Consider the following 26,896-nt stretch of genomic DNA (forward strand, 5'->3'; position numbering starts at 1 on the left):
TGTGTGTGTGTGCATATTACAAACTAGTGCACAATCTGGAATGCAATAAAATATTTTTTATATTTATATATTTATGTGTGTATATATATAAATATATATATATATGTCCACCTCCGTAGTGAAGTGGTTAGGCTACCATGCTGGAGATCCCGAGTTCGATTCCCAAGAGGGTCAAAATAAATATTAGTGATTTTTCAGTCTAATATTTATTTAATATGACCCTGGACTGGTACCTGAAGCGAAAGGCAGATAATCTTTCCTTCGTGTATTTAACGATCAAGATAATACTGCCTCTTTACGATGCAGTGCCCTATGCCCACCATTGGGGTGCGGATAAGGGTTAGAAGAAGAAGAAGATATTTAAATAAGATAGTTTAAAATATCCAGAACAGGATACATTTATTAATTTTTTAGTTAGAGAGCACAATATTTGCATGGAACACTTCTACAGTATTTTTGTCTTTACTTATAACAAAAGTGCTTGTAAATACGAATAAAGATTTTTTGTGATTTTGATTTTTAAAAAAAATAAATTTTCCTTTTATTCGTCAAAACATATATCAGTATAAAAATAAAATCAAATGAGTTCTGTCTTCATTTTTTTATTCTTCCAAAGGTAGGCCATCTATCGGCATACTTTGTAACTAGATTCGTGAAATGATCCGAATTTTGTACAGAATGTGCAAAAACGAATTGAAGCTTTCTGCCGGTAGATTATGATGTAGTTTATTTATGGTAAATTGTCGTACTTTATTAAATTCGTATTCGTCGTGTACGATCGCCACATTTTTCTGTTTTGCATGAGTAAATCGATATAAATCTCGTTTTTGTGATATTCGGTAAGTGTTTTCGTACATATTAATACTACATTTAGGTTATACATAAGTTGAGTTTTAAGTTATCTACGTCTCATGCCCGTCTCTTGCGGCATTTTGGATTTTGCATAATGTGACCCAGAATTGACATTTCTAAACATATATTAATAATAAAAAATCATTGCAATTTAGTGTTTTACAGTTTACAGTGCCACAAATACACATATCGGTATAATTTCTTTATATTTGTTTTGTGATCGCCGTCAGAGGAGAAGGGCGTATGAAGGTTTGATGTAACATGATTTTGATTTTATTTACAAGGTTATAAAACGCGTAAATTTCGCTCTTTAGCTTTTGGTATTAATAAATTCGGCAGATTTTTCTAGTTATACTCTGTCAATTAGGGATTTCTAGCTCTTAAATAACATAACAATGGAAAAATGACATAAAGATAACATTCGCGTTGAATATTTACCAACATTTTGTCGGCATGTGGCCAGCCGATAATTATAGTGGAATTTGACTGATATTATAACTTTTTAAGCTTTAATTCACTAGAATATTTCTAAACAACAATTTAATTAGTGGCCGTTATCAATAATTTTTACAAACAACATGCTGAAACTATCTTTAATAAAATAAATTAAACCATTAGAATTACAGAATGCATAAAATACGAGCTCAAATTTTAACAAATATTTTATAAGAATGTACATTTTCTTGGATTTTTTTGCTGTCATTGATATTGATGATGCTAATTTCTTATCTGGTTTTATATTACCAAGTATGATTAAGTGTTTGATATTTTATTATCACAATAACAACTTTTTCTATAGAAAAATGTTTCTTTTTGTCAGATCATGATAAGAATCTAAAATGCAGTATTTTAGTATATCTTCACTTCATATTTTAGCGTCATGGCATCTTTAAAGAATAAAGATTCTTGTCGAAACCGATATTTGAATTTAACCTTTTATTAGTTGCGTGATGACATGTCATGTCAAACTCATATATCGTTCACTCCTTTCAAGAACGTCATAAATCAAAAATCGTCAATTTTCAGTTGTGCATGTTTTCGGAATGCCCAGAAAATGTAAAAAGCATCTTACAATCTTACCGGTCCTTTAAATTCCAAGTAAGTTTGGATTATCTTACAATCTTACCGGTCCTTTAAATTTCAAGTAAGTTTGGATTATCTTACAATCTTACCGGTCCTTTAAATTCCAAGTAAGTTTGGATTATCTTACAATCTTACCGGTCCTTTAAATTCCAAGTAAGTTTGGATCAACAATTACGAGTCTGCTAATTTCAAGACTTGATAACTCCATAAAATATAAAAGAAAATAGTTACAAAAGACTTGAAAACTGGAAGAAAAGGTTTCAAGGTTCATTATAAGAGATATCATAATTCGCTCACTCCTTTCAAGAATGTCATAAATCAAAAATCGACAATTTTCAGTTGTGCATGTTTTCGGAATGCCCAAAAAATGTACTATATCCCAGCAAAAGAGCCATATTTTTAACTTAATATTTACCCGCTACAGGGCAGAAAGTGATATTTTCGCATTTTGAAGAAAAGGTATTGTTAAATTAATTTTTAAATATACTAAATATTTTTCGAATGGAAAAAAAAAACCTTCAGGTTTTACCTAAAAAGATTTGTTGCACTGTAAAATGTTCAATAAGTGGCTTGATATTTATTTTTAAAACGTTGTTTTATATTTTTAAACTTGAAAAACGTTCTCCTGAAAAATCAAGTTTTTTTAATATATATGACGTTCTTGAAAAGAGTGAGCTATATGTCATTTTAATCAATGATTGTTTATTAACTGTGTTAATAATATAGTCTTGACGTGTAACATCTGCGTAATAGGAGGGCATGTATGACTAGATGGATGTAAGGGGAGCGAGGAGTGTATGTCGGGACAGAAAAGTATGGCGTTCCATCCTCTCTGCCTACCCCTGCAGAATCGGCATTATGGTAGCAGTAGTAATATAACACTTAACTGTTGGCATCGCTAGCAAAACATTATTCTAAAAAAAATATCAAATCAATGTCCTATTAAAAATTGTATTTCTTGCGGTACTCGTAAATGTTGATAGTGTACTGGTATGCAACCTAGAGTGCCCTAGTTCTTGCTTCTATTCTCCTTTTCCTACCCTTCTTCATTTTCCTTCTCCATTTTTTTTGTATTTTCTTTGTATTATTCCTTCTCCATTTTCTTTCTATTCCAATATCCAACAATCTGAAGTGTAGTACTGATCACCTTGCCATGCTCATATCATTAACGATCAAGTTAACGCCGTGTCAATCTGATATGGTGCTCTATGCAACATTTAGTGCCGGAAGAGGTCAGATTAAAGAACTCGTCACTGCCATTAATATTATCAAACTCGGTTATTACGAGGATGATGAGTCCGACTGAATTTACTTGTTACAAGCGTTACTCTTTATATCCGAGAATCACATGAAAAGATGAAGAAAGTTACACACGTATTATATTTTTCTGTAAATCCACTTTTCCTATAAACTTTGGAAAATTCTCCACTTCTTTGGGTACAAAACCATAGCAAAGCTTCATCAACATTCGTAGTTCACATTTATAATTGTTTTGCGTGTCCGCGATATTCTTTTCAAATGCAGATGTAATCTATTCTTATTTTTCCACAATGTTGATGCTGTAGATCATGATGAAAACTTCTAACACACTTCACCATATTTTGCGCTACATTCACGAATAATTTCCACCTTTTCACGAATTTAGAGACACTTTCTCTTATCAGAAGACATGTTAATGCAAGGGTTTGTTTTTGACTGATCTGCTCTAGAATTGATCTGACATTCCCACTTCGTAATGTTTATTCACTTAGGGTTGCAGTCCCGTGGTTAGTGTCGCGTACTCTTAAGTCAGAGTTTCTCGGTTCGAACCCATTCTACCACAATTTGATACCTATTTCTAGTAATGAGCCGCTTAGGCTCACAGAAATAGTGTGAAATTGAAATATTTATGTAAATAATAAACACACAAATATTTCTCTTTAAAAAAAAAAATTATGCATCATGTAAGCATAGAACATACAAAATATAGAATTTTTCAATGTCTTTTTTTTTACTTTTCAATTTAATTAAATCAGAATCATATACAGTGAATCCTCTGTCTATTGTTTTTAAAGGGATATGTTGAAATAAACTATGAATGCGGGGTTAAGAGGTCAATACACAAGGATGATCGAGTAAAGATACCGTCCTCCCAATCTGCTTAACCATTGGTTGGTTAAAGTTCTAAGAAGAATACGAGTTTTAGATGTTAATAAATGTATTTATTAAAAATAAAATATAAAAAAAACGAGGTTGAACACAAGCAAAAAAAAATTTAAATTTATTGCATTGTAAATGACCTAGTCCTAAAAGAAGAAGAAGAAGCATTGTAAATAATTTGTGATTGACATTTGTTCTTTTTTTAAATTGTTTTATTTCCGTAAGCCAACAGTGTATTAAAATTGTTGTTTATTTTTGCGTTCAAATACAGACAAAATATATATAATACGCAGTGTAATTCAAACGATATATGCGGTAAAATGATGGATAGAAACGATCATTGCAATCTATTTTGTATGAAATGAATTAGGGGTAGAAGAAATAAACGACACATCCGGGAAAAAGATTATTGAAGGAATAATTGATAGAGGTTTCACTGTAATTACAAATAAATAGTTCAGTTTCAGAAATTGATTGAGTTGGCGTAATGCATACACCAAAAAACTTTCAAGTGCAAAGGGTTAATATACTAATATAAAACACTGCATTTCCTAATTATTTAATAACATTTTGATGTGAGATGACTTTTGGTAGATGTGTAGATTTGATATTTTTTACTAGCAAAATGAATATAAATGTGTGTGTCCGTAGAGTGCTTCCAGGAATAGATTCTGGCTTACAGTATAACAACACGGTTTCGACTGTCACCCACTACTACTTGTGTATTAGATTCTATCTTGGTATGGGTATTAAATTTGTCAAAAACTGCCACATAATGGTATGTAGGTAACATCAAGCATCTAGTAAATGTTATGTGTTCTATACTTCAATTATAACTAGCTAACTAACTAACAAACCATCAGGCCGCTTCTCTGAAGAGGTAGGCATAGAGAATAGAACACCATACCTCTCTGTCTTTGCATACATTTTTCGCCTCTTCCAAGTACATGCATCTCTTCATACATACTCGCTGATCTGTCCAACATAGATGGCTGTTGTGAACTCGTATGTACTGTGTCCTGAGATTGATCACTAGGAGTTCTAAAAATTTGAATAGTGTGGTTGTCAATCATAGGTGGAATGGTGAATGTCTTTGGTTAAATAATTGCTCTTATCGTTTTCAATATTATTTATCTTCACCTTATGTGCATCCTATCAACAAAGTAAGTTCAAACTCATTTATGGTCAGTATGTGATGACAGGTCATAAGCCAGCCGATTGCCCAGGCTTTCGTATTCCCATTCTTAACATTAACTTAGTTTTGTGAAAAGGCCTGTATTGCGTATTGCCTGTTGGCAAAATTGCTTTATTTAGGTGATTCCCCATTTTCTCGTAATCCAATTTTCGCACGGAGAGAGGTAATTCCCCTTTTTTATGTAGTATGAAACTTAGTATGCTAATGTAAATCATTGGCCAGGCTTCCGTATTCGCATTATCAACATTAACTTAGCTCCGGCATGAGGCCTGTATTGCCTGTTGGCAAAATTGCTTTATTTAGGTGATTCCCCATTTTCTCGTAATGCAATTTTCACATGGAGAGAGGTAGTTCCCCTTTTTTATGTAGTATGAAACTTAGTATGCGAAAGTAAATCATGAGTATTATGATAAAGAGTATGACTCAAATGTAATTTTAGCAGTTAACCCTCTCCTACATTAAACCCTCATATGATAAATAGCTATGTTTTAAGTGCCGCCATATGGTTAAAAAAAGTACTTTTCTCTCAAATTTCTTTAAGACTTGCTTGATCAAAATGACACCTAGGCGCTAGGAGGAAAACTCGTTACGTTTGCTAAAGATGTAACTAAGAACCATTGTGCCCAGAGTGTTTTATAAAGATTTTTTTCACGGTTATAAAATCTGTTTAATTCTAATATTTTTATCATTTATTCAGTAAATTGTAACATTATTTGTATTCATTGCACATTTTGTCTTATTGGAATAAAAATGTACATTTTTTTTCACAAATGTAATTTATTCATTTATTAACCTGTCTGGGAGTGAGTTTCTGTGGACAAAACTACCTCTGGGTGTAAGTTTTTTTATCATAACCATATAAGCAAGATATTTTCTTAAATACAAAAATATTTACACCAGTAAACATGTTTTGTATCAAAATTTTATTTCATCAGTTTTCTTTGACAGTGTCATTATGAAGATGTCAATCAAACTTTATTTTATGTAAAATGTCGTGGGTAAACAGAAAACTAATCTGAATTGTGGTTTTAATGTTTAATACAACCACAGATAACAGCAAAAGTGCCATTTTATAAATAAATGTCACCGGGTTTTATTTATAAAATGGCACTTTGAGGAAAGTTGTGAGTGGACAACCACATGCGGCTACTCCTCCGGACAGGTTAACATTATCATAAAAACGTTACAATCCCATAATATGCTCCCTCAAATACAAATAAGTACTTCTGAAATTCCTGAAAAATAAATACCAAAAAAATATTTATATTTTTTTCTTCCGTGTCTAATTATCTATTTTATTTATTCTTTCAGCATTCACTTTGTGGTAAGACATGATGAAATTGTAAATGAAAATACTTGTTTTTTACTACTTGAGTTATAATGTATTTTAAGGATTAGTTTCGTAAGCTACAGATGCTTTCATCTTCGGGTCTGAATATAAACTAAAATTGTAAATGAAAACACTTGTTTTTCACCACTTGAGTTATATTTACTTTAATGACTAGTTCCGGAAGCTACAGATGCTTCCATCTTCGGGTCTGAATATAAACATAATTTTATATTCAGACCCGAAGATAGAAGGATCTGTAGCTTCCAAAACTAGTCGTTTAAATAAATATAAGTGGTAAAAAACAAGTCTTTTCATTTATAATTCCTAATTACCTAAATAAATTTCACTCTAGATTTATTTTCATATATATATTTTTTTTTTCATATATATATTTTTTTATATGTACGAGAGGGTTAAATTTGTTGCAATATGTGGTGCACTTAGGTTCTGTTGTTTAGTCACAATCTTAGTTATTTTACTGTTATGCTGCCATTTCGAATATGAGATATCAATTAAGTTCTCTCTATCTCTTCTGATTATTCTTAATACTCTGGGAATGGAATTTTCATAAACATATTTGAGATAAGACAACCTTGCCATGAACCGAAGTGAGTTAGTTCTAATGTCGAGTTTCAAACGCATAGCAGCTCTCCAACAGAGAGTGCAGCCATTGCAGTGAATATTCTGGACACTTTGGCAGCCAGATATTGCAGGTTAATAAATAATTCATTTTAAATTTTAGCACTTCAATATAATTTTTTATTCCCTTAAAAATTTAAACTATCATTATCAAACAAAAACCCTTTTTATAGTGCAATAGTTATAAATTTTAGTACAGTGGAAGTCAGTTATAACGAGAGTTTGCAGCCAGCATGTCTGGCCTGCGTTAAGGAGGAGACTGACTGGAGAATTTCGTCGTAACATAACGTCGTGACATCGCTCGCGGTGAGCATCACCGAGCATCCAAAACTATGGATGGAGCGCTCGGCTCGGTGTACTGACTGCCTGAATGCTCGCATCGTAGCATGTTACGTTACGACGAAATGCTCCAGTCAGTCTCCACCATTATATGATCTTCTTCATACCTTCTTCAAACCCTTATCCGCACCCCAATGGTGAATAGGGCACTGCATCATATAAATGCAGTGTTATCTTTATCGTTTACACATGAAGGATAGGTGAATAGCCCACCGCTTCAGGTGCCAGTCCAGGGTAATATTCAATAAATACTTGAGTGTAAAAAGTGAAAAGTGAGTGTCCGCCTCCATAGTGTAATGGTCAGCACGCTCGGCTACCGTTCTGGAGTTCCCGGGTGCAATTCCCAGGGGGGGTCAAAAAAATAAAAGTGATATGATCACTACGGTATAAACCAACTGTCCAAAATTATGATTTTTCTTTCATTCTAAAAACAATTTTTTTTTTTTTTAATTTCTAATTTTTTAAAAAAAATTTCATTTTTTAACAAACCGGAAGTATAACCAATCTTCCACTGACATGTTTTTTCAGAGTCGTGATTTCTTCCTTTCCAATCCACAGATATCGTCCTGAAAAATTGTAAGCGTTGGGTCACACGCTCACAAATTAATTTATTATTATTATTAACAAATTGGTTAATTATTAACTAACTATGATTGTTTTCAGTGTTGGTGGAGACAGGCCAACATGCACAGCTCCAGCCCCGAGGGAAAGTACCGCACCATCAATGGTGGTGCCCACAATAATGACCGAGTGGCCATCTTGGATGCGGGCTCTCAATACGGAAAGGTAAACAAAAAAATTCAAAAATAGAGCAAAATCAAAATTGTGTTCATTGTTTATGTTTCATAGATAAATTTATTTTCCATAGATAAATTTATGTTCTGATTCTTATTTTAAATTTACATAAATAAAAGACTTTAAAAATATATATATATATATATATAATCTGCTTGGTCCACATCCACTATTAACACATTGGTTATGGTGAAGTTTGTCAAATGTAATTTGATAAGGCCGATTTTAAATCACATCGAAAAAATGATTACTTTGAGCCATATTTTGATATCAGAAAAGAATCGATAATATTTATATATTTTTTTGAAACCTATCTCCTACACAGCAAAGCAAACATAAAAAGGAATTAGATGTTCAACCTCTCGAGTAGATATTAATGACATAAGATATTAATGACATTTTAAAACATTGTTTGTTCAGTTGGTAAAACATGTAACTGCCAGATAAATGATTAAATTGTATTGTAACATCAATAGACGGGGTTGGTAGTCCAAATCCCAACATGATCTGGAAATATTTGAGAAACATCCTCTACGCCCCAACGTTAGGCCACACTCTATCTGACCTAGTATTTTAAGGCCTCATGTTTGTGGCAGGACGCACGGAGAGGTTTAAATGTGTTTTTTGTCTATGAAGTTGAAGGTAACCGAAATGCGCACACCGCTGCAACATAAGGTATCTGAAACGCACAAATATGTGCACGCCGTAAACGATACATAGTTGTCAGGGGGTTTTTCTTTCAACCTTGACCCTAATTAGTATATTAATCACAAGTAAAAAATCACAAGTAACCTAATCACAAGTAATTGCAAATCCAATTTTGATCTGTGCAATGTTTTTTGACATTTCTCGCACTCTACCAAAAGTAATAAAATAGAACGCTTTTAAAAGTAATAATAGCGTCTCCCGCTCTCTATCAACAGTATGGAAAAGACGCTTTAAAGAGGTGTATAATTGAATAAATATTTAAAAAATTGATGCAGCGTACTGTTGCAAATATTTTTTCGTATATTAAAGGCATTGTTGACTTTATGGTATGATAATAAAACCCTCCTTATCATTTGTCGTTCTTTTGTGTAATACCTCTTAAAAACACTACTTCATGACTATCGGTTTTGTCTAGTTTGTCTATATTTGACCTGATGATGGGTCAAACTAACTACACGAAACCGGCAGCGATCGGACGAAACTAGTTTAAGAAACTACTCTTGAAGTAGTGTTTTAAAGTGGTATTACACAAAGTGAACGATGAATGATAAGGAGAGTATTTTAATGTTTTTGTTTTTAAATAAAATAAACTCCGCAGATAATCGACCGGAAGGTGCGCGAATTGTGCGTTGAGTCGGACATCTTGCCTCTAGACACCCCTGCGTACATCCTGAAGGAAGTTGGTTACGGGGCGCTCATCATATCCGGGGGCCCCAACTCTGTTTACGCCGAGGATGCCCCGGGATACGATTCGGAAATATTTAAAATCGGCTTTCCTGTACTAGGTAAGTAATTGACAATATATCCGCAATGATTCTGAGATTCGTAAGAGGTGTTTAAATATTTTGCCTTTTCATACTTAATGTTGCCAATCAAAGAAAGGGACATGATATATATATCTTAATTTTTAAATGTGAATGTGCGGCAAAACAATGTATGTAAGATGTTTGAATAGCGATGTAAGGAAATAATGCAAGGCTGGGAAAAGCACTATCACAACATTACTCGCAGTTAGAGGTGTTCCTAGTATTATCAGTCACAGGTACAAATACTATTATACGTCAAGAGATCATTATATCGTGATACTTGTATGGAGCTGTAATACGTACAATATACTAACCACTAGCCCCTAGTCAAATCTCATAAATCTGTTTCAAACTAATGTAACCAACGATAACATTGTCACTCATGAAACATAAAACTAATTTTAGCTTATCAATGACTTGCCAGTCAGTCATTTTGCATTGTATATTGTAAAACTATCTCTGTCTTAGTCTATTGGATTATTAGATACAAATGATGAAAAGAGACAAATATACATGTCGATGTCAGTCATGGCGTTTCAAATATCGCTAGGCTCAGGGTTCGGAAATATCCGGAGATACGAAGTATTTCGATATGGTTTGGTAAACAGATATTTTTTTTAAACATTCCCGTTGATTTCCCGCTCTGTCAAAACGTCAAAATGAAGCGCGTACAACTGAAGTTTGGAGATATTTTTATGTGCTTTCTGAAGCAAACAAATTAGTAGCAGTGCGCATAATATGCAAACAAAAACTATCCTTCAAAACAAGTGTTTCTAATTTAAAGAAACATTTGAAATGTAAGCATTTTGAAACGATACGCAAGATAATTTAGCGTGTCGCGTACCGCGGCGGCGCACAGTACGAGATACGAGGAGCATGAACCAGAGTCTGGTTAGCAGACTAGTACTATGATTTTTTTGTTTGTTATATGAAGCCGTTTACTCTTGATGGATGATAGATTTTTAATAAAGAATTTTCTCTCATTTTTAGGTATATGTTACGGAATGCAGATGTTAAATAAAGAATTTGGTGGCACAGTACACCGAAAGGACGCGAGAGAAGACGGACAGTCGGACATAGATATAGATACGTCATGTCCTTTATTTAAGTAAGCCTTTTTTTAACCCTTTGACTGATAAGTTTTAACATTTTTTTTTTTTTTTCCCCTCTCACATTTTTTTTGCACCCTGCTTATATATGCAAGGTCATGTTACTGGTACGGGATTCTTGCACTTTTGCTTTAGTGCTTTCGGGTATGCATTATTTGGGAGAGAAAAAGAGGTTAGAGCAGCGTTCAGCCGCTTCACTCCACTGCATTGAGCTCCGTAAGTATTATCCGGCTCCGACGTTTATCCTCCTTCATTGTAGTTTTTCATCTCCACAACTAAACTTTCCAGGTAGTCCAAGTATAATTTGGTGACGACTCCACTTTTTAGCATCTCCTGCGGGTTCAGGGAGTCGATGATGTGAGCATCACACTCCATTTGGAGAATCCACCTGTTTCGCTCAAACATTGGGCAAGATCTCAGTATGTGTTCCACAGACTGAGCAGTGGTGCCATCACACAGGCAGCATGGATCAGGACGAAGGCCTAAACGGTTTAAATAGACTCTAAAGGCTCCATGTCCTGTCAGCATTTGTGTGAGAAAATATTTTCTCCCGTGTTTGTCTAGAATAGAGATCGCATCTTGCACATTTTCAAAAAAAAGTCTTGTGGTCTTTCCACTTTCAGATGCTTTATATATTTTGTTCCATTCCTTTAAGGATTCTTGATGGTACAAACGTTTCACGTAGCTCAGTGGAATCATTGAGAAAGTTGGCGCCGAGTTTTAACATGTTGAGTATTGAACAAAAGCCTCCCTCTTGGACTTCCACAGTTCTCTGTTGGACGAGACTCTCTTCCAGTGCAGGCCTACCACTTTCTTACTGTCATCAGACCATCTTGTCTGGGGCCTACCCACGCTCCTGCGTCCTGTCCTAGGCCTCCAGTCAAGCACTGTTTTCGTCTGTCTATCCTCGAGACATATGTGCCACGTGACCTGCCCAGTTGCACATTTGTTCCGCGATTCTTTGAGCCACATTTCGGCTGTCCAAACTCAAAACACAGTAAGGGACATTTTTTTGTAGTACGTTTTTTTGCTTTTTTCTACTTACTCCAAAAATGCAAAATAAATGTCCCTTACTGTGTTTTAAGTTTGGACAGCCGATTTGTTACCTTGGTCTTTTCCCTGAAATATTATTAAATGCATTATTGCAAGGCATAATATTAACGTTTTCCACAATTGAATGTATTTTAATTGAATGTATAAACTTAACTGCTTTTAAAATTTAACTACAAAGGTTTTTCATTTAGTATTTCTAGCCCATAACTCCATTATAATCTACTACTACTGCCAACGTTTTCATTTTTTCATTCAAACCCTTATCCGCACCCCAATGGTGCATAGCGTACTGCATCATATAAACCCAGTGTTATCTTGATCGTTAACACATGAAGGAAAGGTGATCAGCCCTCCGCTTCCGGTACCAGTCCAAGGTAATATTGAATAAATATAAGAGTTTAAAAATCACTTATATTTATTTGATCTTCCCTGGGAATCGAACCTGGGACCTCCAGTATGGTAGCCGAGTGTGCTGACCATTACGCTACGGAGGCGGACACTACCACTACCAAAAACTACTGATTTTACACTACTACGGTAAAATCAGTTTGAGCTATTTTTTCATTCTATGTGGTACGGTACGGGCAAAGGGATAAAATTTCAAATGTTTGTATCGCCATTGCTAGAGCGCAAATTTATTTGTATTATTTTACCTGTAAATGAATTGTGCATATTTTTTAAAAGATCACAATAATAATAATAATAACGGTTGTTTCAGTCATTTAGAGACCCGTGAAACAGTTCTGCTGACGCACGGAGATAGTGTTGAAAGGATGGGGGACCGACTGAGGCCTGCCGCTCGCTCCCACTCGGATATTGTGGCAGCCATATTCAACGAACAGCTCCGACTCTACGGAGTTCAGTTTCACCCAGAGGTAAATAGCCACCCACTTCAAACATTTGTACAATATTGTTCTATTATGTATGCATTATTATATAGATATTTTCTTGATGAATTTTTTTTTAAGAGAAATATTTGTGTTTTTATTATTCACACAAATATTTCAATTTTATACTATTTCTGTGAGCCTAAGCGGCTCATTATTAGAAATAGGTATCAAATTGTGGTAGAGTGGGTTCGAACTGAGAAACTCTGACTAAGAGTCCGCAACACTAACCACGGGACCACAACCCGACCCGATTTTATGAATAAACATCTAATTCATTCATTCCATGAAACCCTCAACCGCACCCGATGGTACATAGGGAACTGCATCATATAAATGCAGTGTTATCTTGTTCGTTAACTCATGAAAGAAAGATGATCAGGCCTCCGCTCCAGTCCAGGGTAATATTGAATAAATATTATAGTGAAAAAATCACTTATATTTATTTGAACCCCCCCTTGGGAATCAAACCCGGGACCTCCAGTATGGTAGCCGAGCGTGCTGACCATTACACTACGGAGACGGACAGTTTCCAATTTCTGCCAAAAACTAAACGATACCTACCGTCACTTACTTTATCTTAGTTTTGCAGCATTTCCACATTTGTCCATTTTGTATATTTGTTTGAAAGACTCGTTCAATATTTAAATACATTATTCTCTTCAGGTTGATTTAACTCCAAAGGGGAAACAGATGTTGTCAAACTTTTTGTTTGATATAGCGGGAATGACGAGAACGTTCACCTTATCCAGCCGCAAAGAATCATGCATTAACTACATTAAGGAAACTGTTGGCAATAATAAAGTTTTGGTATGTATTCCCAAGTATTTATTTCCAATAGTTTCAATATAATGTTTAATGTTTGTATTAATTATTTTTGTTTTATTTAATCCATAGGTATTAGTAAGTGGGGGTGTGGACTCAACAGTATGCGCCGCCCTATTAAAACATGCCTTGAGGGATGACCAAATAATAGGTCTTCATATAGATAATGGTAATTATAATACTATTCTTAACACGCTTCGGACGGTTCAAAGGTATTTCTACCCGTTCGGTCGGTTGATGCTTAAGGACGAGAAGGGTATTTTTACCTTTTACGCCGGCATCATTTCAAAGGCAGAAAAGGAGGAATTGTCTAATGTTTTTATATGAATATTATATACCAATCCCTTTGTTAAGGTTTCAACTATATTCACTCTCCTTTCTCTAACATTATCAATCTTTTCATCCCCAGAAAATATATGTGTAATTAATTGCTCATGGTTGCAAATATTTAGAAAATTATTTTAGGGGCTAATTAATAAAAAAAAAAAATTTAAAACATCAGTAACCAGCATAACAGTAGATAGGGATAACCTTGTAGATACAATGAATCAAAGCTCATGTTAAGGCCCAATATACATAAATCCCAACTCAATTTTCTTTAAAACCAGGTAACATTCCATGTAATTGAAATTTTTTTGCGGAAGTAAGTCTGGCCCTTAGTGCTGCTGTTCGGGTTCTGAATTTAACATATCAGATCTCAGCCTTCCTAGGGCAGTGGACAAATGTGTGCGAATTTATAGTTTTCATCTCTGTTTTCTAAATCCAGGTTTCATGCGGAAGAGGGAATCGCAACAAGTGGAGAAGTCCCTTCGGGATATCGGGCTGAACCTGCACGTGATCCAGGCTGGCCACCTGTTCTCGGAGGGGCACACCACCCTGCGCAACGAGGCCAACGGCCACTGCCGGGACAGCCCCATGCTCTGCCAGGCGGTGGCCCCCGAGGAGAAGAGAAAGATCATCGGGGATGTGTTCGTCAACGTAGCCCAGGATTTTGTCAAAGATATGAATCTGAGGTAATGTGGCATGCTTTCTCCTAAGGATTATCTCAAAATTTTATTTGATGTCAACACATTATTTGTGGGAAACACTTAAAAGTGTCTTACATACTTTTGGTAGAAAGCGGGAGATGCTTATAAGCGTTCTATTCGATAATTTTTGGTAGACAGCAAGAGACACCAAAAAACATTGCACAGAACAAAATTGGGTTTTTCGTTTACTTATGATTAGTATTATGAGAGTCGAGCGGCAGACCGAGTATAATTAGAGTCAGGGTTGATGAAAAAAAACACCCGACAACAATGTGTTAAATATCTTGAATACAATTTTCTCCATAAAAATAAAATAATAATGGGTTAAATCTGATAAAAATAATTAAGGTACAGTTAAACCTCTATTTATCGTTTTTAAAGGGACCTATTAAAATAAACTATGAATGCGGGATTAAGAGGTCAATACGCAAATAGATACGACCGAGTAAAGATACCGTCCTCCCAATCTGCATAATCATTCGTAGGCTGAAATTCTAAGAAGAATACATGTTTCAGATGCAAATGTATTTATTTAAAAAAAAATACAAACCTGAATAGAATTTAAAAAAATACTTTTGTTTTTTAACTGTTTTATTTTCGTAAGTCAATAGTTTAATTTCGGCTTTGCAAATAGTATTTTTTTGACCATCGGTTATTGAATGTGCGTTGTAGAAAGTTTTCTTTCAAAGAGTGTGCAAGCTTCTGGAAATGCAGGTACAGGCAGCGGCTCCTTTTCATCAATATCGACCTCTCCTGCTATCGGTTACACAAGCTTTCGATAGTATCTATCCCATACATTGCCGTTGAATGTAAGAAAATTGGAAGTAATGTAAAAAAACAGACAAAATGTATCAAATATGTAGCTTAATTCGAACGATAAATGCGGTAAATGGTGATAGAGAAACGATCGATGCGGTTTAGTTTACTATGAAATTAAGTTGGTATAGAAGAAATAAACGACACATCCGGGAAAACGATTATTCGAGGAACGATAGATAAAGGTTTCACTGTATTTAATAAATTTGTCCATTTTAATTATATAATTTTATTTAGGACACTTAAATAATGTGTATTTATTGTTTGTGATCCAGGCCAGAAGACGTTTACCTCGCACAAGGCACCCTGCGGCCCGACCTGATAGAGTCAGCGTCTTCTCTGGCCAGCAGCAAGGCGGCCACCATCAAAACTCATCACAATGACACGGAGCTCGTGCGGATGCTGCGGGGCGCCGGTCGAGTCATAGAACCCCTCAAGGACTTCCACAAGGATGAGGTTCCTAGTTTTCATTTATTTAAAAAAATGTTGACATCTCAACAGAAACAAACAAGGCTATTGAGAAATTAATACGGAAGTTTGGGTATTTACAGAGCTTCAAACCTATGATTGACTTGTTTGAGTGAGCACTGATTGACTTGTTTGAGTGAGCACTTTATGTGCTGCGTAACATTTGCCATTGTGCTCATGATTGAACATTTGTGTTACTGAAATTTGCGAGATTTCTTTATATTCCTTATGACAAGGAATGAACCCCATATGACGAATCCCATACATCGCTCACTCCTTTCAAGAACGTCATAAATCAAAAAACTTGATTTTTCAGGAGAACGTTTTTAAAGATTAAAAATATAACACATTGTTTTAAAAATAAATATCAAGCCACTTATTGAACTTTTTACTGTGCAACAGATCTTTTTAGGTAAAACTTGAAGATTTTTTCTCCATTTGAAAAATATTTAGTATATTTAAAAAAATAATTAAACAATGGCTTTTCTTCAAAATGCAAAAACAACACTTTCTGCCCTGTAGCGGGTAAATATTAAGTTAAAAATATGCCTCTTTTGCTAGGATATAGTACATTTTCTGGGCATTCTGAAAACATGCGCAACTGAAAATTGACAAATTTTGATTTATGACGTTCTTGAAAGGAGTGAGCGTCATATGCTATTAAAAAAAATTTAAAAGTAATAAAGCTAAAACTTTAATTTATGTATCCATACAAGATAATTTTTTAATCTTGAGTTGCATTTTATCTAATTTTTTTTGTGTTAAGATTAGGACATACTCTACTAAATATTGAAGTTTATAAATTTATTTTATTTAGCAGTAAATTGCAATGATGCCCGTATATTTTTATTATTATTGAACATTGTCGGATAAATTTTATAGAATGATAAGCGTGTCCAAATTTTTGTTCACAAATTCTTATAAAGGAGTTATTCATATCGAAATTTTATTGACATCTCAACACAGATGAAGAAAGATGTAGTAGTCTGGGCATTTACAGAACATGACAGGTCATAAACCTTGTATAAATGCCCAGACTTCATATCATTCCCCACCTATGAGATATCAATAAAATCTTCATAGAATGAATTTAAAATATGGATGTTTTACACACTTTTCCTTCCAACAGGATGTTACATATGACTGCCAGTTGTGCATGTGTGATTCATTCTGTTGTAAATAAACTGCAGTATATTTGTAGAGTTTGTATCATAATTTTTCTAAATTACAAATTAAAAACGTTTGTTTCAATTGTTTATATCAAAACCATCATATTTTTACAAATTTGGTTAAAACAATGAGTTTGGTTACAGGTTCGCATTTTAGGAGTAGAGTTGGGCCTCCCTTCTTCCCTTGTAGCGCGTCACCCCTTCCCGGGCCCGGGGCTGGCTATCCGGGTACTTTGCCAAGAGGAGCCCTTCATGGAAAGAGACTTCTCTGAAACGCAGGTATAATTATCCTCTTGACTAACAAAAAAGATGTTTTTAAGCCAACAATACAAGTTAAGAAAATAATTACAATTTACTCTGCAGTAAAACAAACTTACTGACGGGTATCTAACCTCAAATTGCCAGTATGCAAATATTTTGTTGCCAATTGAAAAAAAAAATAGTTAGGTACTTCATAATAAAGCTATTATGAAGGACCCAACCATTTTTTTTTAAATTGGCAACACAATATGTTCATACTTGTAATTTAAAGTTAGATATTCCTCACTTTGTTTTACTGCAGAATAAAGTACCTACCTATGCCGCATCAATTACCTCAGTGTTTTGAACCTTTTTTTTTCTTTGAATAGCTTTTGGCATTATTGCAAATAAAAATGTAAATATCCTTGAATGACATTCAAATTTTAACTGAAGTCGTAACACATCATTAACTTTAGAGAGGGGACATATTTAACCAGTCAGATTTACCATCCCATCTCTCTCTTGCTTGGAGCTTAATAATAATGGAGCAAAAGAATTGGAAACATGAGGTCAAATGCCAATTCAAGTTGTTCTAGTTTTGCGTTATGTGTAATTTGGAACAGTTATTAATAACAAGTCAGAATGGAAATGAAAATATTAATTTTAATACACCTTTAGTTGCATCCGGAAGAAATTACTTCTAGAAAGAAATCCACAATACAATAATGTTTTATGTATTGGTTAGGCTTTATATTTCTTTTGTATTGTGTGAATACACATTTTCACACTCTATTTGAACTAACTCAAAATTTATTTAATTCATGCATATTTATACATTGCTTTGTCTTCTGGATTTTTTTAGCAGGTCCTTGAAATGTGTTTCCTTTTTCAGGTGATAGTGAAAATAATAGTGGAGTTTGACCAGATGTCAGAAAAGAAGCACGCTCTCCTACAGCGAGTAGTCGGTGCCACCGGGAGGCTGGAGCAGCAGGAACTGAGAAGAATCAGCTCCCAACACTCCCTCACCGCCACACTCCTGCCCATCCGCAGTGTCGGAGTGCAAGGTGAACATCATGTTTTGTTAGCCATTAACCTTTTCGGGAGTGGGTTCTTTTTACAGGGAAAAAAATTTTTACTCAAAATCTAAGTAATATGAAGATAGAAATTATGTAAATATTTTTAAATTATGACAAAATTACAAACAAATAACCACAAATGTTCATTAACGTCGATACTCCTTTGAGGAAAATTTGCACCGACGTCCATACTCCCGGAAAGATTAAGAATGCTGAGAATCAATATATCTATTCTGGTTTACTTTCCCAAAATCGTGGCACATTAATATATAGATGATGATGCCTGTGTATTTTGGTGGACGAGGTGAGAGGTTGTATCGAAGTATGTCTGCATCTAAAGTTGCAATTTGTCAATGATATTCACATGCAAACAAATTCAATTTTTAATGAAAAATAGAAATATGTTTTTTTTTTGTAAAAACCCTTACAGTGTTGGATTCGTCCAAGAGTGATGTTGAAAGCAATTCTCAAACATCACTCGAAAATGTTTGTTAACCTTTTAAACGCGTTAACTTTGTTCCTAAGAGACGCTCGTGCGCGGCTGTATTTCGCCGTTTTTTAAATTATTACTTTTATCATGTATTTAGTTATGAAACGATTTATTTTCCTAAACAAAAACGTTCAATGGGATTCATTGTGCCTTTTAGTACTCTATAATACACGTGTGTCACATTATTCTTGAAATATATCGTAATATAAACAAATTAGATCGTAACAAATAAATCAAAGTACGCATCGTGTGTCACTCTTACCCACTGGCGATGCGTAGCGTCGAGAGTGAGACAGATATAGGGCATGATTATGGCGCGGACTAATTACCGACCGCAAGAAAAATCAGGGATCTGTTGTTTATTATTTATCCTTGTGATGTTACAAATTATTAGTCAGATATTTCAACAGATGTCATAAGGCCGAGGATTGACGTATTATTTTATCCAAAGTTCCACACCATGAAAAAATCCCTCCAAGTTGAACTGAGGTTCGAAACTTGGAGCAGAGTGAAAACACAAACGCTTATGTCAGCCGCGTATGGGGCATGTCTTGTAAAAACACATACGGTTATGCGAGCCGCGTGGATCCGGTTAAACTCAAAGTAGTGATAGTGATGAGAAATTAGAATGTTTTCCAATCGGGGATGCGCTTCGACAGTGAAAACTCCAAGAAAGAGTTAATTTCACACGACCTTGGCACATTCTTGTGAATGAAAATTTTCCATTTAACCTCTTCACACTTTTAAACGAGTCACGCTCGCGCGCTAAATGCGTTCCAATTTTGAATTTTTTAAAAACTTTTTCGACGATGAATTGGTACAAAATATTGACGTAATTGTAAATAAAATAAAAATAGTTATATTTTATTTAAAAAGTGCATGAACTTTGAAAAAAAACGTTTAAGCCCTTTTTGTTTTTTTAAAAACTTTTAATCAACAAAAAAAAACCCTAGCATTAAGTGGTTAATTTTGTTATAAGTATACTCGTATATTTTTTAATATATTAGTATGTTTATTACAAAATTATCTCCACCAATACCAGAAAGAAATACTAAAATTGGTTAATATTTGAGAAAAATATTGTTGATATTGTACACACCTGATAATTTTTTTTTGAATTTACAAAAAAGTCTTTTAGCAAATTTAGCATACATATAAGAAAAAATTCAGCACATAAACGTTTAATACCTTTTTTTATAACATTTTGAATGTGTCCAAATACTTGTTCACAAAATCTGGATTATCTCCAATTACAGGAGCTATTTTCATATTACTAATCTCACATACTCTATAAGATACACATACACATACTAATATAAGAGTTTCTGCTTAATAAAAAGCTTCTTTACATCTCACCAATAGATGTCTCTAGTGAAGTTCTAGTGATTAATGAACAAGGTTTCTAAATTGGTTCATATATATAGAACTTCTAAGAATTTGAGTAGTGTGGTTGTCAATAATGGGTAGAATTGGTGAATGTTACTCGTGTGTAAAGTGATCACTTAAACCAGCCTATGACGGTCGTAAGCCCCATAAATGCCCAGACTTCCATATTCTTCTTCATCTTTGATGAGATGTCAAAAAATAATAGTTTAATACCTATTTACCTTATCACTGCGCTAATATTGTAGCAAACAGAAATACAATTGAATCTTGGGTTTGCAATTTCTATAGCGATGTTGTTAGCAGTAAACCATTATTTTAGTATGTATCAAAATCATAAAGTTTCATTATTACACTTTCTGGTTACTTTATCCTTTGAATAAATCAACGTACAGGATACAGGAACAATAATAATTTGCGTTCATGCTGTTTTAGGCGATGGAAGAACATACAGCTACGTGGTAGGTCTGTCGAGTAAACAGTTCCCACCGCCCTGGGCAGACCTTATATACCTGGCTAAACTTATCCCTAGGGTATGCCACAATATTAACAGGTAACTAATTTGTTTATTTATTATTCATCATACATAACACTAAATTGTCCTACAGAATCGAAGGCCTTTTTGTTGACAATGAATGCAAGATGCTAATTGTCATTCGTTGGTCATGTCTTTGTACACTGTCCCTGTCGCGGGTAGTAATTGAATTGAAAAAGCCCAAATAAAAGAATTCTTAAAAAAAATTTAAAGAGGCCTACATCCAGCAGTGGAGAGACGTATGACGAAGATAAATTACAAATTGCAATAACGTGCCCTCAATGAGTTTTCCCATGCCAAAGGCACATTTTATAATTCAATTTTTTCAATTAAAACCCTTATCCGCACCCCAGTGGTGCATAGGGCACTGCATCATATAAACGCGGTGTTATCTTGATTGTAAACATATGAAGGAAAGGTGATCAGCCCTCCGCTTCAGGTACCAGTCCAGGGTAATATTTTAATAAATATAGCAGTGAAAAATACTTATATTTATTTGACCCCCCCCTGGGAATCGAACCCGGGACCTCTAGAACGGTAGCCGAGCGTGCTGACCATTACACTACGGAGGCGGACATTTTATAATACTTATTTATAAAATTATTATATGTTAAAGAAAATTGTTTATGACATAATCAGTATGATGTGATCTATTTCACATCTAGCCACCTCCTTTATCCATTTATGAATAGCTCTTTTATTATTTAGTGACCTTATGAATAATGGAAGCAGGTTGTATAATTTTTTTGCTAAATAATCTATGTTTTGACCAAGAGAGGTATGTGTTTAAGTTTTGTTTGATGCGCAACTGTGTTTTGGATCTTATGGCTCTATGTACGTTTCCATAAAGTGTGTTGATAGTGATTTGTGTGCTTTCTTGTGATATGTGAGAGTAATTCTTAAATGCATAATTGTCATATCATTTTATTTTGAAATTTATACCTACGTACAAATGCTCAATGTATGAAAGTCTACATTTGTAAAAAAAAAAACATTTAAACCGGTTGAATAGTCAAAAGCAACTTGTATGCTGATTTTAAGTGGATACCTCATATCCATTTCACAAAACTAGTATAAAAATTGTATTTTTTTTTCAATGATATCTTTTATTTGTTTCAGAGTATGTTATATATTTGGCGACCCAATCAAAGATCAAGTTTTGGATATCACACCAACCTACCTGACTAGCCATGTTCTCTCCATCATTAGACAAGCTGATGATCTTGCAACACAAGTAAGGAAAATTAAATTCTCTCATTTGCCGCTACAGTGCCGTAGTTAAAAAAAATATTAATCAAAGTTATCATTATGGATAGATTGGTATTTACTTATATTTTTACTTATAAGTGTGTTTTTCTTGCAATTAAAATACGGATAAATTCTTTATATCTTCATTATTTCTTATGAAAATATCTGAAAATTTACAATAAATCGTGAAATTGGTATCGCTATTTCATTCCTTTTTTTAAAATTTAATATGCTTACATTTTTTATACAATTTCTACTTAATTCAATCTTATAATTCTATTTGCACTGAGCCTCTCCAAAAAAAGACAGCTCTTGTGCTTGGAATGGGACATTTTTTTGTGTTAGTGACATGATATACATTTTTTTTTTAAATACTGGGAAACATGGGTATACTGGCAAAAAAACTTTAACTCTAAAATCCCTGTTTTAATAATCCTGTGATTAGAAGCTTTTAGCCTGCATAAATTACCCGCTATTAAACTTAGAGTTGAATTTACTTTTAAAACCACATAAATATGACATTTCAAACTACTTGGTGTATTTTGCAAGTTTATAAAACGTTGAAAACTTTATAATACTGCATCATTAAGTCAAAATACATATTTTCGAGTTAACGTTTTTTGCCAGTGCACCCACAATATATTTTTATGCCGTGCGAGGGAGTTATCTTTAGTTTTTTTTTTACTGTATAGTTTGTACGTGTTTATTTATATTGTTTATTAAATTTCTTTTATTATTTACTTGTATCATTTTAATCATGGGCTAGTAGTGTGTGAAATAACAATCCAAACTTACCTTGAGAAAAATAGACCTATTTATTGTAACTGCAGACAGTTGGTAGAATTCCATTTTAAATTTTTCAGATAATATATCCAAAATTTAACCAAGTTGTTGGATTGAATTCTACTTTTATCTACATATATGTTTCTGATAATTTGTGATGCGTTTCATCTTATTTAGACATTATCGTGTTTGATAATGTCTTAATAAGATGAAACACGTCACATATTATCCATATATCGCTCACTCCTTTCAAGAACGTCATAAATAAAAAAAATTGTCAATTTTCAGTTGTGCATGTTTTCGGAATGCCCAGAAAATGTACTATATGCCAGCAAAAGAGGCATATTTTTCACTTAATATTTACCCGCTACAGGGCAGAAAGTATTGTTTTTGCATTTTGAAGAAAAGCCATTGTTTAATTATTTTTTTGAATAATCTTAATATTTTTTAAATGGAGAATAAACCGTAAGGTTTTACTTTAAACAAATCTGTTGCACAGTAAAAAGTTTAGTTAGTGGCTTGATATTTATTTTTAATACATTGTATTATATTTTTAAACTTTAAAAACGTTCTCCTGAAAAATCTAGTTTTTTGATTTATGACGTTCTTGAAAGGAGTGAGCGATATATGTAAATAAAAGTAGAATTCAATCCAATAAACTTGTTTAACTTTGGATATACATATTAACCAAAAAATAGACTTGTCTAGTCATTCCTTTGAGAGTATTGTGAACATGGCTGAGTGTTACTATGAGTGTGGTTGTGTGCAGGTGTTGATGTCGTCGGGCTACGGGAAGAACATAGCGCAGATGCCGGTGGTGCTGATCCCGGTGCACTTTGACCGGGACTCGGCGACGCGCCTGCCCTCGTGCCAGCGCTCCGTGGTGCTGCGGCCCTTCCTCACCGCCGACTTCATGACCGGCCTGCCCGCCGTGCCCGGCTCCCCCAACCTGCCCCTGGAGGTGAGTGACCCGCATCGAGACAAAATAACTACTCGATATATACAGGGTGACCCATAATCCTACGTATTCCTTTTGAGGGGTGTTAGGCCGGCTTATTACTCACCAAAAAATTAAAATATGACCTCAGTAAAAGTGCCTTAGTTTTCCAGATATTTCCACTTTTATGAATTTCCCGAACATCTACGCCTTAGATCAGTTTTTCGAGTGCCACTTTTTCAATTTTTCATATTTTAGGATTCTAATTTTTGTTTCATAATACAGAATAAGTATTCTATTGATCACAGTCCAAAATATTACCAATACTGGCTTGCCTCGGCGGAAAAAAAAATATTAATGCCCGGTCAATGATTTAAAAATAAATCTTTAGGTGACTTTCACTCTTCACCCTGAAAAAAAATATATGACGCTAACCTTGTGAGTTATTTTAAAAGTTTGTTTAATTTGTGTCATTTCAAAAACAGTGTAATATTTACTTTATTTTACTTTAGAAAAAAAGATTTTTTAACGCAAAATGAGCTGATTTTATAATTATTTCATTTATTGGGAATTCCGATGTAAAGAATTGCTTTGTTTTGGTACCAATATTTCACACAAAAATCATTTAAATGCAAATCTGTTCTGTTTACTGTATTCTATCGAAATCTTAATTAAAGTTGCGACAAAACGTGACCAATCCTGTGTTAAACCAATTTGAAATCATTAAATCGTAAGCACCATTAAATTGCACCAAAACAACAATTTTACAAGCTGGAATTCCAGATTACTCTTACACTCTCCATTGAGTTGGAGGGCGCCAGGGATTTACATATTTTGATAACTGTATCCATTGATTTTTATATTTTTTTAAAATTATTTTTATGTGTTTACATATTTCTTTCTATTCATTTTATGAAAAGTCTTGATATTAGGATAGGGGGATGCCTACCTTCTTTAAGAAACGATACACATTTTTTTTGTGACAAGCTAGGCTTATCCTCCTCTTGATTATGTGTGGTCATATATACATGTACATAAAAAATAAAGTGTTTTGTATAAACTTGTCCCCCAGGTGGTGGAGAGGATGGTGAAGGAGATCCTGTCCGTAGCGGGCGTCTCCCGAGTGCTATACGACTTGACGTCCAAACCTCCGGGGACTACGGAGTGGGAATGATGACACTCCCCCGAGCCTAGAGTTGCATGTAAATCTATTTAATACTTATAACAGTGCGCATTGCAACTGTGGAGAACACCCTTTGCGTGATTTTATCAAGGGCTGACAAGTGTGAAATTGGTATTCCTTTCACGCTATTTTTAATGTCATTTTTAAACATTTTACGCACTCGAGTCTCTCTGTTTGTCGCCTTTGATGTCTACCGACAAAATATAAACGGTTATAATGATAAATAGCATTCTTCTATCTACAATAGTTTGGAAGGAGATTTTACTCCATTCGACCCTCTCATGTGTAAAGAAGTCATTTTAGGAAAACCCCGTCTTAATTCCGTATTTATTTTCTCTAAGGTTAGGGTATAATTCATTTTCCACTTACGTAACTTATTATTTTATCGGTTAGCTTATGAATAACATTTTGTTCATTTTTTTCTGGCATTTTGTGACGAGTTTATAAAAATACAACCCAAACTTTATTTTTAACCGCTTTTATTTCATACTATTTCTCCAGCCGGATTCGACAAATATCTCATCTCTTTGAAAGATTTATAATTACTAAACAGTATTTTATTAGTGACTGATTGCAGAAATAGTACAAATCAAAAGTGGGCAAAAGCGAAGGTTGTGTTTTATTTTTATACAAATTTAAAAATATCTTGGCTAGAATTCTAACAGCTGTTTTGATTTATTTTTAAAATAATTTGAACTTTATTCAGCTGTGATTTTTAATTTTTATAAAGTCTAATAGTCGAGCTATTCAGTAAATTATTTTCGGTTTCATTACAATGTTTCGTTGTTCTCTAACTGGTTTTTTATTTATATATATTTTGTTATAGGCACTAACCCCGATATGTATATGCAATTTGAGAAAAAATAAAATATAACGTGAATGCTTTCTCTAGATCAGTGCCTAGACACATCGGAATGATGTCCTCCGCAATATTTATTTACAGTGCCGCAACGGTCTTCTGATTTGATTGAATGTGTCAGATTTTACATTCAACATTTTTTATACATCACACTAATATTTTAGGTAAAACAAAGTAGGCCTACAAGGGAGTGATATTACTGTATTGTAGAATAAGTATTGCGAGGCACACTCGTTTTCCTTGTACGGCTAATGTTTCATTGATTGGCTTTAGTGATATTTGTCTATAAATTTCACGTGTTATGAACTGAATATTAACTATAAATATTTTTTATATCGCAGAATATTTACTTGTACCGGTTAAATAGTATTCCCGAGACATCCGATCTTAACTGACGCTATCGTGTTAATATATAGAAAATACATATTTACTTAATAGAAGAAATCCCTAATGCATATGCTGCAGATTCATCATTCATCACTTTAACAGGCAGATTGATATTTACAGGTTAAAACATTAACAAATACTGTATGATATGTAAATTTATTTATGGCAACAAATCAATTCGTTCTGTTGAAAATAAAGCATACTTTCATAAGACTATCTGATTTTTATTATTCCTTTCCTCTTATGAAATCATTTCCTCACTCCAGAAGTGTGGTCACAAAACACTAAATCTGCTCAATGTTTAACTGGTGACCTTATTTTTGTTCCGAATTGCACCATCAGTTTTTATTTCTATACTTCTTGCATCATAAACCATTACAGGTTCCATCACTATCCTCCCGTCGTCACACATTTCAATTTATTTTTATGGATATCCTCACAGAAAGGTAATTTAAAGTCTGGTAGACAAACCACGGTCTTCATTCAGGTAACGAGAGATAAATAAAAAGTATATAATATGATTTAAAACATTTA

General features: G+C 33.9%; 1 protein-coding gene across 3 annotated transcripts; it reads left to right on the forward strand.

The window, feature by feature from the left end:
* Window positions 1-651: 651 nt before the first annotated feature.
* On the forward strand, window positions 652-26,576 carry LOC148300296 (GMP synthase [glutamine-hydrolyzing]-like). 3 transcript variants are annotated; one of them, XM_088274995.1, is made up of 16 exons: window positions 693-839; window positions 7,247-7,312; window positions 8,241-8,363; window positions 9,679-9,865; window positions 10,877-10,994; window positions 12,767-12,923; window positions 13,602-13,745; window positions 13,833-13,929; window positions 14,527-14,773; window positions 15,880-16,060; window positions 17,386-17,520; window positions 18,374-18,545; window positions 20,866-20,983; window positions 22,085-22,199; window positions 23,766-23,957; window positions 25,006-26,576. In XM_088274995.1, the coding sequence occupies exons 3-16, from the start codon at window positions 8,262-8,264 to the stop codon at window positions 25,105-25,107; spliced, it is 2,067 nt and encodes a 688-aa protein (XP_088131121.1). In that variant the 5' UTR covers window positions 693-839; window positions 7,247-7,312; window positions 8,241-8,261; the 3' UTR covers window positions 25,108-26,576. The 3 variants fall into 3 exon arrangements, with proteins under 3 accessions (XP_088131120.1, XP_088131121.1, XP_088131119.1); XM_088274994.1 differs by lacking the exon at window positions 7,247-7,312 and having other exon boundaries at window positions 652-839; XM_088274993.1 differs by lacking the exons at window positions 693-839; window positions 7,247-7,312 and adding an exon at window positions 842-1,101.
* The last annotated feature ends 320 nt before the right edge of the window (window positions 26,577-26,896 follow it).

Source organism: Brachycentrus maculatus, unplaced genomic scaffold, assembly GCF_059751285.1.
Source record: "Brachycentrus maculatus isolate JH-2025_06_01 unplaced genomic scaffold, ASM5975128v1 h1tg000755l, whole genome shotgun sequence".
Lineage (NCBI taxonomy): Eukaryota > Metazoa > Arthropoda > Insecta > Trichoptera > Brachycentridae > Brachycentrus > Brachycentrus maculatus.